The sequence below is a fragment of the Grus americana genome, chromosome 5 (genome assembly GCF_028858705.1).
Source record: "Grus americana isolate bGruAme1 chromosome 5, bGruAme1.mat, whole genome shotgun sequence".
NCBI lineage: Eukaryota > Metazoa > Chordata > Aves > Gruiformes > Gruidae > Grus > Grus americana.
The window spans coordinates 30,573,229-30,594,426 of NC_072856.1; the positions used below are offsets into that span (position 1 = coordinate 30,573,229).

Sequence of the window (21,198 nt, forward strand, 5' to 3'; positions counted from 1 at the left end):
CTAGAGCTGTAACAGCCTGAATTTCTTTTCTCTCACTCCTTCAGAATGCTTTCAGGTTTCATTGTGGTGCAAAGAAAAGAAACTGAGAGCAAAGAAAATTTCACTTAGTTGCATCGTACTATTCCAGCAGACAACAAAACTGCAAGGGGAAGAGAAATTAGTCTACCGGAAGCAAAGCGATATGAGGAGGTGGATGTAGAAAGGAAATCAGAGAGGAGACACAGGAGAAAAGATTCAAGGCTAGAATAAGCACAAGCTTCACGGAAATGCAGAAGGGTCCAAATGGGTGGTTGAACATAGCAGTAGCCACCAGCACATACTTCAGTCAAATACTGGAATAAAATGATGGATTCCCATGTTTTATAACTCCTCTTTTTATAATAGATCTGAAACAAGAACACCTTATCACACTGAAGTATGAAACTTTGCTGCATTTCTCTGCCTTCATACAACGTACTGGAATTAACTAGAAGTCTACTGTTGGGTAGCATAATGGTTTGATAAATTTCTCATTTCCTCTTTGCCTCCTGACCTGATTTCACAAAATAAAGCAGTCTTCCTCACCATAAGGACTTCTTTTCAACTTCTTGTTTGAACTTCAGTCAAGTGACTACTACTTATATTAACAAGAAGATTTATACTATAAAACTGATGATTATTCATTCTTGTAATCGCCTTTTAGTTTCGACCCCCTTGCCAGTCTAAGTTGCATTTTGTCAAAGAACTACACAACACCTTTCTTCTCTACCTGTCTTGAAACTAATTCATTTTTTTATCTCCACCTATTGGAATGCATATGATAGCCAATGGTGCTGGCCAATGATTTCTGGAGAGAAATACAGTTCTGTCAAACTTTTTTTGCTTTCAACAGTATCCATATAAGCCTCTTGCTTCTTTTTGAGTTGAACAAATAGATTTATGGCCACCAGGAATTCCTTCATGTTGGGGGAAATACAAAGCTGCCAAAGGACTAAAACCTGATACTATAATTTCCAAAATTTCTCTTCCGATTCTTTAAGAAGACATCAAAGACTCAGAGATGATACGTTGTATCTCAATGGGACTGGATTCTTTGTGCAGATGTCAGGTATATAGAAAATCAAGCTTATCATAAAAATCTAATAATCAACCTTCACTAAGGAACAGGTTCTTACCAAGAGTACTATGTTTTTTGGAGAACATGCTTTTACATTGTTCCAGGCTATTTTCAGTATCTGCTGAAGAAATCTAATGAGTTTAGAAGGATAGCCTTAAGGAGAAGCACACAGCACATTTAATGAAAATATTAATAAATTTTATTAATAAGCAAGGCCAACAGTATGGTTGCTAATCTATACAAAAGCCATTTCTGACTATTAACTACAAATAAAACTACTGTCTTTTTCCCCCCCTCACTGCCACTCTGCTAATATAGTTTACATTGTCAGAAATTTCTAAACAAATTCAGTTGAAGAATTACTTCAGTTACATTGTAGGGCACTGCAATGAAAAACAAAAGGCAAGAGCTGAGTTGTTACAAAAGAAAGAATAGCAGAAACATTTAATTTTCTGTTGTTAGCACCTATTTTTTCTGAAAATACTACCATTGGGGTATGTGTATGTATATAAATTACAGAATCTTGGGAATTGTTTTCTATTCGAAATTACAGGTCAGTTAGAAAAACACTATAAGCAGCCAAACATACAGAACACGACAAAAACACTGAGAAATAAAAAAAATATTTAAAAACTACTTAAAATGTTTAGCCTACCTTTCCAACAGCAGCAGCCACTCTGTTGGTCTCCCCTGCTCTTTGCTTTCATTGCAGTGTCCAGCATTATGGCTGAAGGAATAGAGTACAGCAGAACCCCGCTAATTTACCTTACTAATTCATAATTTGCACACAAAAATTTGCCACTTTCCCAACTTCTTAGGCAAAATAAAATTGAAAATCCTGCAGAGATGGCCTCTGCCACTCAAATTGCATCACATTAATGAATATGCTACACAATATTGACTAGTACATCATTCAGTATTACCATCAAAACGTAAACTAATTTAATAAAGAAACTATGTTTCTTTAAAACATCACCACGTACCATAGCACAGACTTGAGCATCTTCAAACTTTGCAATTAACAAAAGGACTGCCTGCCAGTGAATTAGGGAGGCTCTACTGTACTTAAAATTGTAATGTCCTCATTGATATGCTTTTATCTACAATTTTCTTCAGACTGCATCATATGGGAATACAAAAACTACACTTAACTATGTCCTGTTATGTATTATAATTAGTGTCCTATCACTGTTTTAATTATTCAGACTTTCTCTTTCAGATTATATATTCAGTTTAGCATTTGACTTTTTTCTCCTACATAGTTTTTTTCTTTTTAAAACGCAATATATAATACCAAGTGAAATTCAGCTCTGGTATGACTCTGATATTTAATGAAAACCTACGTTTTGATTGATTTTCCAAACCAAAAGATAGATTATCCAGAAAAATCATAGACTACACCTCTGCCTTAAGCAACAAATCAGAAACCTGATTCATTCCCATCTGCCGATCTTCTAATATAATCAATAAATCACATGGCATTTCTGATCTGGGATGATGTTTGTCAAGTTCAGATCAGTTACCGGTTCACTGCGATTCCCATACTTCTTCAGAAAAAAAGACAATATATTACCACATTCAATTAATCAAATTGACAACTGTGAAAAAATCTTACTGGTCTGACATCCCCACATGAATTGGTAAATTGTCGTGCCAAGCCAAAATCCAGCATATAACACTTCCTACAGGTGCTAGGAAAACGTCCCATTGCGAAGTTAGACTAGAAAGAAAAACAAATGCAGATAGGTATATAGATACACACACACACACGTTTCAATATGTGCACATATTAATACAGTAACACAATCATAGAAAATCCACATTCTACTTCCCTACCCTTCCTTCCACATTTTCAGTTCTGCTAAACTCCCATTGAATTTGAAGAAAACGTTGTTAAGAAAATCAGACATCCAACTTAGCGTATCTGAACAGTAGCCTACATGGTCCAAAGAGATTGCCATCTTACTTTGTTATTTGGAGCATATTAATTTTTAGCAAGAATTTTCCAATCATATCACCCACTCATATATTTTGGACATTTCAAAAACCTACCAATCTAGGGGTTAACAAGTTCATCTAAACAAATGCAATAATATCATATATGCAGAATATAGAATAAAGGGTGCAAACTGCCTTTTCCTTTTCATGGGAGGGGAAAGAACCAAGTTTAAAACAAAAACAAAACAACCAAACAGTGAGGAAATGCAGTGAAGGAAGTAATTCTGAAAAGCTTCAGTAAATTTTCTTATTTGCCTCTATGGATTAACATTCCATGTTAGCCCTTTAAAAAAATTCTTCAACACTGCTAGTTTATGATGTTTGAACACGTTGGCTGAGTCAGTTCAAGTCTCTCCCCAGCAAACCCCTTTAAAATGGATTGTGTGGTACAAAAAAAGATAAAGCTAAAAACAAGTTCTGTGAAATGGAATTGAAACTACACATCTGAGCGAGCTGGAAGCTTAACACAATTAGCTCTATAAAAACTACTTTTCTTTTTCCATTAAGTGAAACAGCAGTACTGTTCTAAATAAATCTGAAAATCACAGCTGCTTCAATGTCAAGGGTTGAGGGTAAAAACAAATCGAAACCATGAATTGAAATGAGTGTGATCAACATTATTTTTAAATGGAACAGAATTTCAGCATTGCCTAATTCATCACATGAGGATAATAACCAACCAAGGATTTCAAGATTACAGCTCAGCACAAAGCTTGCTTTCAGTATAATCTATCTAGAAGATACATACTAAAAGATAAAATAGACTTGTATTTTCAAGCCAGGAAAACTGCATGCTAGAAAGCAATTGTGCCTTCTTTTGCATGTGTAGTCACAACAGAACTCCTAAAGGGGAAGAAAAATTCTTTCTTTTATGAATCTAATATATTGCCTCACACTGCTGTTTATCCTGGCTCAACATTTAATTTTCTGGGGTTTTTTCCATCCCCTAACAGCATTCTCCATTTTCATCCTATTTGAGCCCATAGACTCAGAGATACAGCTACATAACAAGATGTCCTCAATCCATCCTGCCAGCCATAAAGGAACACATTTCCCATTCAAAACTTGAATTGTTTTCATCATTAAAATCTTGCACTCCAGCTAACTCCTTCTCACCTATTTCACTTGACATTCACTGCCTCTGTGTCCTTTCCATATTAAATGAAGTCTTGGGGATGGGTCAGGGAGAATACAAGTTTTTATAAAAAGTTGCAAGGAAGAAGAGATGAAAATTAAAATTCCCTAATGCACAGAAACTTGTTGAGAGGCTTTATGTAAACAACATTCAGCTGACAGGAAATTTAGCTATATATGCCAGACATAACCAGCCATATTTGCATCTATTAGAAAACACAAGATTTGCTTATTTTTTCTCATTTACAAATTCTGAAAGTTCAGTGTTCTAATAGTATTTTTTATGCAGAGCAATAATAAAAATAGCTGATGCAATTTCAAGAATAAATTCAAAGAAAAACAGAAAAATAAGAAAAGTGTGATGCTATCAGGAAAGCACTGTCCTCGTGACATTTTGACAACACTCATTTTATTAGAATTGCACAATAAAACTATTGAATAGTTTTCTCTTACAGTCTGTCTTTTTTCACCTTGTTAGTTACAAACATATTACATAAAAAGAAAATTGCTATTGAAGAGCTTATAAATACACACTACAGTTAGTATCTATTCTCTTAGATTTATTATGTGAAGATATTAATTGGCAATAACCAAATCATATCTCATGGCAAATACTCTTGATTGCATGATGCTACAGATAAGAGTTGGAAGTTTTAACTATGGAAAATTGCAAGGAGGCCTAAGTAACTGGAGACAATAATGACAAAGACCAAAGTTGTTGTTGTTGCAATCCAACACTAATTAATAGAAAAAAATCTGCCCTATCTGATGAATAAACATTCAATCTTCTGTCCTTTCTCATTTTTTTTGTTTTAACATCCAATATAGAACCTATTCTTATTTATGCAGCCATCTCATAACCCCATATTACTTGCCTGTTTTGATTTACTTACTGGTTTTATGTCCCTGTGCAGGAATCCCACAGAATGAATGCTTTCAATAGATTCCAAGATCTGCTTCCCAAGCCGCAGAGTGGTACTAATGGTGAATGTTCCTCGAGACTGGCTCCGCCGCAGGTCTGCCAAGTTCCGACCCTGATCAAATTAAAAACACATTTTTATAAAAAAATACTAATAACAAGATTCACAGATAGCATAAAGTCTTACTACTTCTTCCTTAGCTGTTCATGGTTAACCACAGAATACTCTCATTTTCATATTCAGGGGTAACACATCTCACCTAAATGTTATGGGTATATGTCCCCGAGTATCTCCAATATTAAATTTATAATTTATTTTTGAAAATATGAATCTTAGTATCTTTCTGCTCCTAAATAACACGGACCAAACTAATCTCTATTAGAAGACTAGTACATACACCATTAGTTCATGTTGTATCTATGTCACGCCTGAAAAAAGGCCACTGAGAAAATGCTCACAAAGACTACTTTACACTCACCTCTTTAAGGAAAAATACGTAATTTATTTAATTATATGGTATATCTTAGATGACTTAACCAAACAGACGACAAATATACTATGCAGGAAATGCACCCCCACGACATCACAGAACTGTTGGTCTGTCAAAACAACAGACGACCAACAGCGTGAACTAGAGCACGCTTCTTTCTCCAGTATTCATATTCACCAAGATGATAAAGGACAATAAGCCCATAACTAAGTGCTAATCACCCATTTTATCCCTTTTCACAGGAACAAGTCTTTCGCTAAAGTGAATTAAGTGTTTTCTTTTACTTGTAAAGATATTTTTTAACTTTCATTTAAAAAGCCAACAAAATGCATAGACTAATATATTTCATTTTAGACTGTCTACAAGTGAAGACTTCAAAGGAATGTGAATTATCTCAGAAGACATCACAGTTCACTCTTTCAATAGTCAAATCTTCCTGAGGATGCAAACTTTCTCCTTTCTGAGAGAATTATGGAAAGGATATCAAAAGATAATGATATAAGGATATGCTTCAATTCAGGTTTGCTCACTACTATGCATTCATGATCTTAGGGTGGTTTTTTTTAATTTGTCACCCTCTAAAATTTTACTGGTATTTTCATATACACTTGGCTAATAAACCAAAACAAACAAGCAAACTTTGAGCTCTGTTTGATACACTAACCTGCAACTGCATGACCACATAGTTAAATCTGTCATTCCTTCCACATCCAATGAATCTACAGACATGATCTTTTCCTGAGAGAAAAAGAAGCAAATTAGCCGATAATAATGGAAATCTGTGGTTTTTTCCTTTAAAAACCTAGCAAATTACTGGAAGAGATAGTTATATTTCTTTAGAGATGTCTAATCAACTAAGCCCCCCATCCCTACAGTTCAACAGCTGTAAAACCAATGTCAGTTCTACCCTCAATTAAATATAAGTTTTCTACCACAAAATATGCAGCCATACCACAGCTATCATTCTTCCATAAAAAACATGCATGGCAACATGCCTAAACATCCACAAATTTGAGGCACTTTGGCAAAAGGTTATTTTCTGGCAAAGCTTATGGCTTGTTATAGACAATATTCCTATCCACAATTCCTCTTTTTCTATAAGCTGCAGCTGCCACAATGAAAGAAAACAGCAGTAGTTACCTGTGGGTCATGTTTTGTATTAAAAAATTGTAGAAATGTAATTCAACTAATCTGATTTATGAATATCTCTTTCTCGAATATGATTTTTGCTGTTTAGCTACAAAAGACAAATTCAGCTCAGGTACACTGACGCAGAGATAAAAGTAGTTAAAAAAAAAAATCACAGTTTGGTTTAAGCCAATTTTCTTTAAAGCCGACTCCTGTCTTAGGAGCAAACTGTGGAGGAAAAGAGGGCTGGTCAAAAATAATCTCCTTACTATCCTGCAACTGTAAGTCAAAGCGTAAGATTCCCCGGGTAAATAGAGAAAAAGGCAAACCAAAGACTGCAGTAGGGAAACAGAAGGGAGATGTAGCCTCATGCTCATTTGGGTATCTGTGTTCACCAACTTGGAGAGAAGCTGGGATCCCTTATGACCCCACTCTGTGACAGAACAGGGAACTGTAGGTTTAAGTCCCTCAGGCCATTTACTTTCCTTTCTGACACCATGGAAGCTACAGCCAAGAGAAAGCTGATGGTCGCAAGAGGCCACTAAAGCTCTGTAAAATTTGTGTCACCTAAGGTTTCTTTCATGAATTTCTTTACCCTTAGGATTACTAGAATGTCATAAATAGGAAAAAAAAAGTGATAGGAGAAAAGCAATTAAAAAATTTAAGAAAACATTACTGCTTTCAAATACCATTACTGCTAGCTACAGATCTGGGGGGACTTTTTGTTAGTGCTGCACTCATAGCTCCATCAAAACCCTAAAACTTGGCCCTATAGCTTCTGAATATATATGCTAAGCTGTAAGTATCACTGCTTTTCCTCCACTTTTTCCTTCCACTCATTTATTTAAGACAGGCGACATTACAGACAACATAATTTTATGAAGAAAAAGGATTTGCAGCAAATTTGTCAAGATGAAATTTTGCATATTCATCGCCACAGTTTCCAGTTAATGAAGTCTCATCTGAAATATTTATGATTGATTTTACAGCCGCTGTGGGTATGCTGAAGGAACGTCTTCAGAGAAACATGTATCAGGCAGATTTCATCTGACAAATTCAGTAAATGTCCAAAATTTGGTTTGGTTGGAGAAACCCCCTTTTAACTGCAGCAGCAACTCCAGTTGTGTGGTAAATTCTCTGGAAACTAACTTTTATAAAAATCTGAGGAAAAGACAGAAGTAGGGCCTGTACACCTTATTCAAGCAGCATGATCCTCCACCACTCCAGTGCAGCTATATGCACTTACTACACCTTTGCAGATACCTTCAGTTCCCTTTCCCTCAGGGAGAAAACAGTAGCTTCTCACACCTGTGAGCCATGTTGCTGGGGAGCAGGGGGAGAAGATGGTAATAGGTTGCAGTGAACAACTGTGCCCTTGAAAAGCTTCGTACGGAGGGTAGGAGGCCTACGTGCCATTCCCCAGCTGCAGTATATCACTACAGCCAGCTTTTCAGCCTACACCAGACGCAACCCATCACTGAATTATGCTAGAGAGCTGTAAATGAGTGAGGGAGAAGTCCGTAAGGTTGTGTGAGACGGAAACCAACTGAGTGAGTCTCACTCTCACCAAGTGAGATGTGATAAATCTGTCTTCTCCCATCTGACTGTGGGAACAGATGGCCTAACAACATGATTAAACAAAACAACCATATGTTGCAGCAGATTTCTTTTAAAAAAAGAAACAAAACAAACCAAAAAGAGAGCTTAAAGAGTTAAACAGTATTCTGACAACAATAATTGGGAGACAGCATCATTGGCAGGGAAAAAAAAGCCAAAGATGCAATTGATGACTAAGCTGTAATAAATGGCCATATCAGTGAACATACTCCTCCTTCATAATTAAGAGAGAAGTCATACAACTATTCACACAGTTAAGGATGTTTTGCTAGATTAGGGTCTTAAAAGAGCTTATTTTGAAGTTTTTCATTATTCACTGTACTGCATACCTACAAAGTTATGACTCATGTCACCCCCGCAATGAATGACCACACTTTTAATTTTCAAAATTTCTGAAAGCAAAAATAATAAAAAATAGTACATCCATGCACTTCTGCCAACAGCTATTCTCATTTCAGTTTCACAGCTTCTGTGAAAAAAGATTCTAATTCAGAAACACTCAAAAGCATGTTTATAACTTTGAGAATGTGCCCAGCTCCAGTAAAGACTGGAAGAGCTGTTTTGCTGGACTGAGACATATTACACCTGTTTACTTAATTCTTTCCTAAAAGCCTGTTTCTTCATAATTTTCCCAGAAATTGTACATGATAATAAATATTTCTTTTTAAAAAATGAGATCCCCATATGAAGAGAATTCTGAACGACACTCATCTCACTGTCTCTCATTACATACTATTCCTAGATCAAACTTTCCAAATATTTGCAAGAAAAAAGCTTTCCATGACAATTACATCCATTCCTCTGATTTATGTCCAAGGTAACTAGAACACCTTGAAAGTAAGAGAACATAAGCCCTTTGAGAAAAGGATAGTAATTATATACATACATATATATACACACACACATACCAAAAAAGGATACAAGAGCAAGATAAAAGTTGGTCGCAGAGGATGTATGCTATTAGAAGGTTGTTACAAAAATATCCTAAAAGAACTGTTTACAATTTCACCTGCTCTGAATCTGCATGAAAAAGAATTTGTCAAAAAAGAAGAAAGATTTCTACATGGTAAATGAAGCATTTAATAAAAATATTCTTCAAAAAGTAACGATAAAGTTGTTTTCTACTCCCTATTTTTGTCCATTTTTCTTATTTTCTCTCTCCTTCAAATTTTTAGTTCTTGCATAATGAAAACTTTGGAAGGTAGAAAAATTAATGTAAATGGCTCCTAGGAGCCAAGATTTTAGGTAAAAGAAAATGGTGTCTACCACAATCTTATTTAACAAAAATCTTGTAAGTATGGATAAAAATATATGCATGTAAAAATAAAGTTATGTATCTGTGCAAACTATAAATCTCACTATATGCAAAAGGTTCACTCTTGAACCATCTCTTACTGTAGTCACTTTCCTGATCATCTACAACGTTCCCTATCTAAAACCAGAGCAGTTACACTGTAATGTGGAACTTACACAGTAATGACTAAAGGTCACCTCCAGTGTTACTGTCATGGAATCATCAACCCTTTTTTTTTTTCTTTAAAACTGTGCAAGAGATTAATAAGAGATAAAAATTAAGGAATAATATTTAGATCGTTTTCTCATAAGGAAGGGTGTCAAAAGAGCTCCTTCTAAAGATCTCATACAAAATCAGGGTTTCAATTACATAAAAACTTCTATTTATTGTTTTCTCAGAAAAGTAATATTGAGAAAAATAAATAACCGAAAGATCTTTATTTGCATTATTTGCTTCAGTGGATCTGTTGTTCAGGTGCATCATTATTCTGGTTTTTTCCATCTAGACAACATTTCCCATGATTCAGTAGAACCAGAGACTCTTCTGCCAGAAGACTTGGATTGTTAAAGGAATTGTACTCCCAAAGGAAGATGGATAAGAAAATTATAACTTCTGTTAGGATCTATGGCAATCATTCACAACTCATTTTTTTATTATTTCAGCAAACATTTTTGGTTTTCAAAAATATTTCAAAACATAAAAAAGTTTTTACTAAGAAAAAAGCATTTTTGTAACATCTTACAAACTCAAACTTCACTATATTTAAATTCATAGTAGAAAGTTATAAGGCAGTCCAGTTATGCAGTCATACATAGGGCTTCTTGTGTTTTTACAAATATGTTGGCATTGCAGTGCTACCAAATTCCAATATTTTATTTCAATTATTACTATTTTCCTTATTACTTTAGCTGCTTCACCTATACCATTTTAAATACTGTTTTTTGTTAAAAATAGAATCAAGCTCGTGTACAGAAAAAAAAAAGTCCTTGAAAAATTAATTCTGAACATTTAAAAACCCAGGAGTTAACGAGTATTTGTTTCTTCAAAACTCACTATCTTTAAGGTAATTTCTTTTAAGAAACCTGACAAACAGTTTCTAAATTTACAATTGGTAATACTGAAATTTACTGTTCACCTCTAGACTAGAAACTCTAAAATTCAAAGAAAGCTAATATGAACTCCCTGAATCTCCTTGCTTGACTATATAACATTAGATGTTTTTGTGAAATTCTTTAAAAAGATATAAACATAGGAACAATTTGTTAACACTATAACATGTGACATGCTTGCCCTCTTAAATCTATAGAGGTTGTCAATTTCTGCTGCAATGTGACCTTTACAGCAGATTAGGCAGCACCATATGTCATGCAGATTTTGTTTTATTCTAACTAAGAGAAAAGTCTGGAAAAAGTCTGGAAAAATCAGGCCACTGACAGAGACAGATGCATTAGTCAAAATCTTCCAGATTCAAAAATAATTTTTTTAAAGAAAAAAGTCACCCTTTAAACTGCCTTTTTATAATCTTACATTGTGAAAGGCAATGAAGAGAAGCCATTGCATATTTCCCTATATTGATAGGTTCAGACATTAAAGTATTTAAAGGTACATCAAAAGTGACTATTCAAAGCTGTGATTCTGAGTGGTCAATGACCTGAACCCTGAAAGTATTTCAGGACTCTACATGCCAATAATTTTTTTTTTTTCCTACAAGTTACAGTATTTAAAGTTGGGGTTTTGTTTGTTTGTGTGGGGTTTTTTTTAATGCTTCCCATTTCAACATTAGAATTATTATTAGCAATACTTGCAAAGGCAAAGAAGTACATTCTTATCCCAGATGCTACATGAAGGACCCACAAATATTCAATGTTAGATAGTACAGAAAAAAGAGAGACCATCTTAGAAGGGGAAATAAAAAGCTAACAACAACAAAGTCTAGAGTAAAAAAGGTAAGGAGAAGATACAGATCCAGAATAAACTACAGCTGAGCATAGGTTTTGCAACAATTTAATTTTCTTGTCGTTCTTTCTATTTTCATGTCATCCTGTTTCAATGAAAGGTTCATTGTAGCAAAACCTGCAGAAATTGAAAGAGTTTCTATTCCACTTTTAATAACCATTTCGCAATAACCTGCAGAACATGGGGAATAGTGGAGGGTGTCCCTGCCCATGGCAGGGGGTTAGAACTAGATGACCTTTAAGGTGCCTTCCAACCCAAAGCATTCTAGGATATGATTCTATGAATATTTACTCAAACTATGACTAAACAGAGATTACAATTTTTTTTTTAAGAAGATTCACTGACATTCTGGCATATCCAGGGTACAGCCCTACCTTGCAATTTCTTCAACACAGCTACTTCCATTTTCAGAACTTGCTTCGGCTGCTGAGCTGATTCGACCTTCAGTGCAACATTTTCCCGAGTAAGCAAGTCCAGTGCATCGTAAATTTCTCCAAATCCTCCGCCTCCTATTTTCCTTAACTATATTGGAAAAAAAAACCCAAACAAAAGCAGATTTAAAAGAGAGAAGAAAGGAAACAAAACATCAATACTTCCTTGTATTGCCTGCCATACTGCAAATGCTGTTTTATTACTAATAGATTTTAAAATAAAATAATCATATCCTTCAGTACGTAAAAGAGCTACTGAATAATCTACAAAGATATGGTCAGCCAGAGTTTGGAAGAGAATCTATCCAGCTGCACTAAATTTCCTGTATTTAATACAATAGAAGAGCGCACTAACATTCCCAGCATGAATCTGACCAAAGTCAGCATGCTGAATAAAGTCTGTACTCAAATAGTCACATACTACCCAGAGATCTTAAAATACAAATGCATACTGACATTTTTAAAATATCTTTTTCTTTTTTCAGAAATACACACACTGAATACTAAAGGTATAAAAGTTCTCGGACTTACTGAAAAGAGACAGCGTTTTCTATTATATGCAGTGACTTACATGTAACAGCTACATCATAAATGATAAGAAATGGCTAAGATTATCTTTGAATGTTGTGCTGGCTTTGCTGGGATAGAGTTAATTTTCTTCATAGTAGCTAGTATGGGGCTATGTTTTGGATTTGTGCTGAAAACTGTTGATAACACAGAAATGTTTGCCTTACTGCTGAGCAGTGCTTACACAGAGCCAAGGCCTTTTCTGCTTCTCACACCATCCCACCAGTGAGTAGGTTGGGGGTGCACAAGGAGCTAGGAGGGGACACAGACAGGACAGCTGAACCCAGCTGACCAAGGGATATTCCATACCATATGACATCATGCTCAGCAATAAAAGCTGGGGGAAGAAGAAGGATGGGGGGGACATTCAGAGTGATGGCATTTGTCTTCTCAAGTAACCATTACACATGATGGAGCCCTGCTTTCCTGGAGGTGGCTGAACACCTGCCAGTCCACGGGAAGCAGTGAATTAATTCCTTGTCTCATTTTGCTTGTGCGCACGGTTTTTGCTTTACCTATTAAACTGTCTTTATCTCAACCCACAGGTTTTCCTACTTCTACTCTTCCGACTCTTTCTCCCATCCCACTGGGGGTGGGGGGAGTGAGCCAGTGGCTGTGTGTTGCTTAGTTACCAGCTGTGGTGAAACCATGACAAATGTATATTTTAGATGTTACTCACATTTACTTATGGTTCACAAATACTGGTTTTATTAACAGACATGCTAAAGAAATTTGCACCACTGAAAGTTTCATCTGTGTTAGGAAGAGGTAAAAAGAATGCTTCTGGCATATTAATTAGTTTGCACTACATTCAGAGCAAATATTAAGAGTTGTGTTTTCTCTCTGCTTTAAAAGTTCACAGGGAATAGAGACTTGTCTGGTTTTCAGTATCAAAAATGCCAATGTTATTTCATGTAATGCTTTCATATGGTGATCTCCCCTGTAGCTACCATTCTAAAGTTGATAAAAGAGAAAAGGAGACAAAAAACTTACCTTAAGCAACACACAATATTGTACTTTTACTATATTTTACCTTGAAAGAACTGACATGGTTTTCTAAATGTCATTGGAAAACATACAGTTGCTAAGGTTACATGACTACACTGTATTACATGTCTTCTAAACATTCTGGGGATCTAGACATCAGCAATATGCTGACCTATCTTCAGATTCTGAAAATAAATCTAATATCCTCCTAATCCAGAAAATCAGCCATCTGACTGAGAAGGAAAAGTAATTTTTAAAATAGCCTAGACCCCTAAGAATAAGGAAGAAGGTAACAGATAAAATACTCATATTGTTTACTTGCATTTTTCAGGTCATATCACATGAAATTTTAATTCTGTGCGATTACAACAATACTTAGTGTTTCATCATGCGCTTTCTGTCCTGAAGATCTTTTACCATCAAAAGCAACTGCTATTTCAATATTCTTAAGATGAGAAAATATGGTCCAAGGTACGTAGCATTATCTACATTACTCACTTCTGGCCAATTCATTGCCAGTTTTAAAAAGGTGCCTTGGACAGACAGCACACCACATTTTCAGACCTACAGAACTAACCCACCTAAATATCTGCTTCTAGTGCAACACCTGTTGACTGCAAATTCACATGTTCATTTCTTTCTAACAAGCACGCTAGCTGTTAGCAAATGCAATTTCCTCTCCTCCACAGGCTGTATACTTTATCTGAAGCAGCGTAACATGCGTACTACCAACATGGGCTTAAGCCTGTTACTCTTTAACCTACACATTCAAAGAACTTAACAAGTTCAAGTCCAGAGTATCACAAATCCTGAATAAGGAGTTTGTGTCTTGGGCCATGACTTGTTTAAAGTACTACTCAGGTAAGAACCTAGGGTTAACTCTGAAATAATGACGAACTGCGAGAAATGGAAATCTTTCAAGTTCGATGAAATAGTGTAAAGTGGTTACATTCAGATGTATTTAATATATGCAGATTCTTAGTCTTTACAGAAAGAAAAGAAATCTATCATCTTAATATTGGGAAAAATAGCAAGTTTTAACAGGATTATATATAGAGAGGGGAGGGGTGTTTGTTTTTTTCTTTTTTAAGTATGTATGTGTCTATGTATATCTCTCAAAGATGTAGTTTCGTGACTAATTCGGCCATTTTAAGTCAGCACTTTTCTGTTCCACCTCTTGGTCTGGTAATGCCATTATCTTGCCTGAGCTCTGAGCTATTAACAGGGCTCCAACAGTTAAACATAAGACATTGATCTGACCGTAGTTTTCAGCATAAGCACATAAATCTTCAGTTTAGTACAAGCACATGGAGACAGTGAGAATGCATGGTGAAAAAGGTGGGAGGGGAAAAGGAAAGAGGTGATACAGCCATCCTCACCTCTACACAAACTAATACCAGTTTATCATATAACTTCATTTACCAGCTTTGAGAAACAGCCAGACTGAGAAAGACTGCCTCTGAAAGGGTTTTTCCCTCTGCTTGTGTGCTTAAAAAAAATTTTAAAAATAAACAAAAAACCCAAACCAAAAACAATCACACCACCAAGCTAATAAAATAAACAGATCAATTTCTATCCTCAGATAAAAGTACACCAGAATCATTAACATACATCCAATAATGACATCAGTCAATAATTCCAGGCGCAAATGAACCTCTCTCTGACTGTAGAAAAAATATTTTCCATGCCCTTTGTCACTGGGTCATGCACCACATTCAGCAATGAGCCCATATTTTCCTTGGTCATCTTTTTGCTGCCAGTGTCCCTGTAGAAGCCTTTCTCTTTGTTTTTCACATCCCTCACCAGTTTCAACTGCTAGCTGAGCTCTGGCTTTCCTATACATTCATCGCAACACACAGAGGCAATGTATTCATATTAATCCTGGGCGGCCCATCCCTGTTTCCACCTTCTGTTCGTTTGTGTTTCATGTTCTGCTTTTGAGTTTAAAAAGTCCACTGGTTTATACCACCTCACCTTTCTAGACAAGGAATTTTTAAGTACTCTATTGCTTCAAGAACACTAGCAAAAAACATCAATACTTCATAACCTAAAAGAACAGTATTAATTATATGTTAATATATATGTGTCAAGCACTAAGGAATTTCTGAATTTTGCGTGCTATTTTCTTCCACTGGCAGATTGTCCTATGAAATCCTGAATTCAGAAAGAAGTATATCACCTTAGATACCATCAAGAAATCCTTACTGTTTGCTACAGAAATTTTGAAGAGTTACCCACAGACAACATTTGGCACTCATCTACCTGTAATACTTGATTTGGAAAACACACAAGTTAAAATGTACAATCACATGAGATGAACAACACCTCAACACCTACTCTCAAAATTTTCCAGAGCCACCGATCTGATCATCATTCTTCATTATATAGGGAAGAAAATAAACCCGAAGGGAACAGGACTACTGGTGCACACATCAGGCAACTGAGTAGGTGACGTGGTTTAGCCCCAGCCGGCAGCTGAGCACCACGCGCCGCTCGCTCACCCCTCCCGCAGAGGGATGGGGAGGAGAACGGAAAAACAACGGCAAAGCCTCGTGGGTTGGGATAAGGGCAGTTTACTGGGACGGCAAGGGAGAGGGAAACAATCAACAACAGTACTGATAACAGATATTCACAATGGGTGATAACAAAGAACAATTTACCGATCCCACGACTGACCTACCCGACGCTCAGCCCGTCCTGGAGCCACGCCGAACCCGCCCCTGCCCGACTGGCCCCCTTTTATGGTGAGCATGACGTCACATGGTATGGAATAACCCCCCGGCCAGCTTGGCTCGCCTGTCCTGGCTCCTTGTGAAATTAACTCTATCCTCACCAGAACCAGGACAGTAGTTTTGTGGATAGTGATATATTAGCATACTGTTATCTATTTATAAAGCTATTTTATTCTAATTGATCTGATTCAAGACTATGCTTTCAGTTTTTACTTCACTGCAATATTGAGATGCAATATAAGAAGCTATTTTACAAACACACTCCAAAGATAGCCACTTAGGTTATACTTAGACAAAAGGAAACATAAAGGTTTCCTACACAAAGCTAGTATCAGTTTCCTGCATTTTTAAATGAAGGATAGGGCATAAGATATTTGAAATTATTTTCTCTATATGAATTTGAAATAAATGATGAATCTGTATCTTCTACATTCAGTCTTACAGTTTGAATTTTAAAATATTGAAATGCAGCAGTAATATAAAGCAAAGATGGTGCATATAATAGTGTTTCAGTATCCATTCACAGCCTACTAAACACACAGAAATATCCAAAATGTTCTATTATGATGTGGCGGGGTTTTGCCTTTTTTTTAAAAATTTCAGAAAAATCCACAAGCAAAAAAATTGCTGAAGTCATCAGGGGAATGGAGAAGGACCTACGAGAACTCAGCCTGGTTTTCCCAGCAAAAATAGTTTCAAATGGATACTATTTCCCTCTAGATGTAAATCAAGGATATGAACACCAAAAGGAACAGAGCTATTTATGGTAGAGCCAATACTGGCACACAATCAAATGGATATAAATCAGCCAGGAATAAATCTGTGCTACAAAATATAACAAACAAAAATCATTTCTAATTGGAAGAGCAGCAAGGTCCTGAAAGACCTTCCTATAAGAAGTAACAAATCTCACAATCTGACTAGTTTCAAGAGGCACCCTGATTGATTTCCAAAATGGACTGACATAATCACTGGCCGATTGGATTCAATATACTAACAGGACTCTTGCAGTTGTGCTCTAAACAGGTGCTAAGTCAGGATTTAAAAGTTCTTCTAGGTCCTTACCAGAAAAAAAAAAAAAAAAGCCAAAACCTTAAACCCATATAACTTCTTTTTAAAGTAGGATAAGAGAAACAAGTGGTTTTAAAGTTCTTTTACCATTTAACATAATATTAAGCAAAATATATCTCACAATAATTTTGAAATAGATTTCAAAAGCACAAACTACTACTTTTAAAAAATGTTTTGAAGAAGAGAAAGAATTGCAGGAAGGCATACTCACCACCTTCCATCTTTCTTTGACCAAGATTCCCACACTGAGGATGTCAGGCTGCTCCCCTCCTCCACTCATTGCAACCTCCTGGCGCGATGGAGCTGCTATGCCAAGTCTATGTCAGTAGAAACCATCCAGATCCCAGGAGTGGCTTCCATTTAACCAGTGACTGCAGAAACAGAGCAGAACGTGGGATCTCAGTGATTAACAAAATAACATGAAATACAAACAAGTTGTGTTTCTCACCTAGCATCTTAACTAGCTTTTGTATCCCCTAGTGATTTCTAGACAAACAACTTCCAGTACAGAAAGAAATGCAAGTATATTCTTCCTTATTTTTTTAACCTGCTCTCTCTCAAACCTCCGAGCCCAATCTCAAAATAGTACTAATGAATATAAACGTTTTCAGAGTTATATTCTGCAGGCAGTTTCAAATTGCTGTAAATCATAATTACATTTAAATTTAATTCTAATAACTTAAAAATCTAATTAATAATTTACTAAAGAATTGGTTAATTAATAGTAATATATAATAAGCTTAAAGTAATATTAACAAAAAAATTACAAAATTAAAAATAGGTACTTAAATCAGAATCACAATTTAATTTATTGCTCTGCATACAGACTATTCCACATTTTACAATGTGTTTCACATAGCTAAGATTACTTATGATTAAATATGTCTAAAGTACAATTTTGTTGGTTTATGTCAGGATACAAATAGCTAAAGGGAAAAAAAAAGCTTGTTTTGGGTAATTCTATCAGTTTAAAGTTTTCTGGCTTTAGGCAATCATCTCTAAATTGAATTTTATATAGCAATATAAAAATTTGTCTTTTGGAGATTAATCCATCCATAACGGCTCCCATCAGCAACTACTACAACCAATTAAAAGCTTATTTCCATTGTTTGAAGCTCTTCTAGAATTGTGCTTATTTGTTATACTGGTATAATTATATGAGTGCAACTCTTTGTACAAACTCTCTTGTCCAATGATAAGACTTCAAAAGTGTATTTGCTTTGGGTTTATTTCTATCACTTCCAAAATAGCATAAACTCTAAGTGAAAAATTATTTTCTCCCTGAATCAACAGACAAATAGTATGCAAAATTGGTACAACCATTCTGATTTAAATTAACAGGATGTCCTTCCATGTGGATAAATGCCAAGTTTACTATCAGGGCTAAATTATGCTTCTTAAAAAACAACCTGCTGCTTAAACAACCTGGCTTTTAAGACAGACATTTGTTTGACATGACAGTAACTGTGGGGGTTTTTTCATATTCTTTCATATTTCTTTTTCTTATTTCATTTATGCCTTTCTTGCTTCAATTGTAAATTCTGACATTTAAACCAACTCCAAACAAAACAGACCCCTGTAGAGAAAAATTAATCTGGATTAGTTGAAGATCTAAATTTATACCAAATTAGAGTGGATTACATCCCTGGAAAAGAGTGTTCATTCAGAATATGTAGCCTGAATTAGTCTAATTCAAACAAATGAAGGGAAACCAAATTAAGATTGCGTACTCTGAGTAACAGCATCCACCCTGCAATTTAATCAAGTTGAACTAAACCAATTTAAATTCTACCGGTGCTGGTAAATTCTCCCCTGCAGATAAGGTCAAAATTCTGAAGAGAACTGTGATCATTTATGTGAACACCCTGAACATTACTAGCCACTGACCATAATTACTGACCTTTCTAAAAGAATTACCATAACACAGTCAGGAACTAAATAAGTCAAAAAGAAAATGAAATGGCAATACTGAAGGGGAAAAGGTCTATTCCCAAAATTACATGCTTACAGCATGTACAGTGGTTTTTCCATTTGCTCAAATTTTTGCTTCCCCTTCTACCACTCCCCAGCTACATCAAAGTAAGTGGTGGTCTTCACTAAGTAATATGTTTACTCCTATACTGGGACTTCAAAGGTGGGTTTTTTCCTGACACCTGCTTTACAAAAGTAATGGAGAAAGCATTCACCTCACTGGAGCAAAATCTAAAACTGGCAAGTATGATTTTTGCTAGAGCTTTCAAACATGAGCAAAATTCATCACCCGTAAGAAAAGCAAGACACTTTATTAATGCAAAGATACGGCAACAGCAGTTTTAGAGGTTTTTGTTAATACTGCTATCAGCCTTGATACCTGATTCGATACTTTTTTAAAAAATACATTTCAAATTACAATTTATAGTCACAGCTCTGACAAACATTTCTGAGAGCTATTAATTCATGGATTCTTGAGCATTCTAAGAGAGCTTCAGTAACTGGACCAGAACTCAATGATACAACACATATATCCACAGAACCATCCCATACTTTAAGAATTATCACAGAAGTACCGTATTACTGTAGATAATATCTGCATGGCCACGGTAACACAATCTTCATTTATACACAATTCTTCAATCTTATTCCAATACACTAATTCCTTGTTAAATCTCTTGTCATCCTCTATCATTACAAAGCAATAAATTCTATTCTACATCATCAGGCACTGGTATTCAAAGCACCAAAATCCCAGGACCCATTAAACTGTCGTGCACGGGACGCAAAAGTTCTCTACTGAGCCCCTGAAGGCAAGGTGCTAAACACCTCCTGAAGCTTAATAATCAACTGCAAGCACTATTTTACTTGAAAAATGCAAGTTTTACAAACAAGTTGAGGTTAATTTGAAGAATCCTGTTTTCTTCAAGACCCCAAATAAAGTAGCAGGAGGATTTGGTCACAAGTTTCAAGGCCAGAAAGCTTGAAACTAGCCCAAACTTTTACCTGATCAGGCCACATCATTTCAGCCCCTTGAGTGAATTAGCACACGCTAATAAGTAAGAGTCCAAATGATGAAGAGCCCCTATCTTCACTGGTAACATGTTTCAGCATGTCCCTTTCCTCACAGGAAGCATGACTTACTTTGTTTCAAGGTTTAATCTGTCTAATTTTAGCTTCTTACCCCAGGACTTTGCTACAGTTTTGAAAACCAAATGCCATTCCCAGTAATTTCACTTCATTTAAGCATCTAACCACATTTTTAACCTCCTCTAAATTAATAAATTAAGCTATAAGCCTTCCTTCCTATCCCACATGTCTTTTATGTGGTCCTCCTTTGAAAATCCTCTCCTTGCTCCACATTCTTCTTGTGGCAAGTGCAGCAACACTGAGTTAGACACCAACACTGAATTACACTCAATCACACCAATACCTAATATGGAAAAAAGATGAATTTTTTATTTCTTTCAGTCTGAAGCTGTTTTATACTTTTGCTAAATTGCAACTCTATCAGATGCTTATACACCTCCATGCTTACACTCAGGCACTGCTGTGAGAATATGGTTTCTGTATTCACAATCTGATCTAGACTAGGTTTTATTGCTCTGATGTGTTCTCTAATGACCTTAACACTGCATAACTGAAAATCTGTTAATTAATGTACTGCAGTGGATAAACATCTTTATATTCCTTACCTATTAACAAAAAACACATATTCTCGTAAGTGCAATTTAGGTTACGATCACCTACTCCACATTCATGTAGAAAAGAAAAAAAAAAGGGACATTATTGGAGAGGACTACATTT

The 21,198-nt window shown here is 35.6% G+C and overlaps 1 protein-coding gene across 6 annotated transcripts in view; it reads right to left on the minus strand.

Annotated features, from left to right (window-relative positions):
• Nucleotides 1-21,198, minus strand: part of TTBK2 (tau tubulin kinase 2) — a 105,050-nt gene that overhangs the window by 60,370 nt on the left and 23,482 nt on the right. For 4 of the 6 annotated variants that reach the window (XM_054828658.1, XM_054828655.1, XM_054828656.1 and 1 more), the window contains 5 exons: nt 17,633-17,792; nt 12,008-12,155; nt 6,303-6,376; nt 5,122-5,262; nt 2,712-2,816 (listed from right to left, as the gene is read on the minus strand). In XM_054828658.1, the coding sequence (XP_054684633.1) occupies nt 2,712-2,816; nt 5,122-5,262; nt 6,303-6,376; nt 12,008-12,155; nt 17,633-17,701 (537 nt within the window). In that variant the 5' untranslated portion in view covers nt 17,702-17,792. Of the gene's footprint in view, nt 1-1,751; nt 1,803-2,711; nt 2,817-5,121; nt 5,263-6,302; nt 6,377-12,007; nt 12,156-17,632; nt 17,793-21,198 lie in introns of those variants that run through there. The other 2 variants (XM_054828659.1, XM_054828660.1) reach the window with 2 other exon arrangements.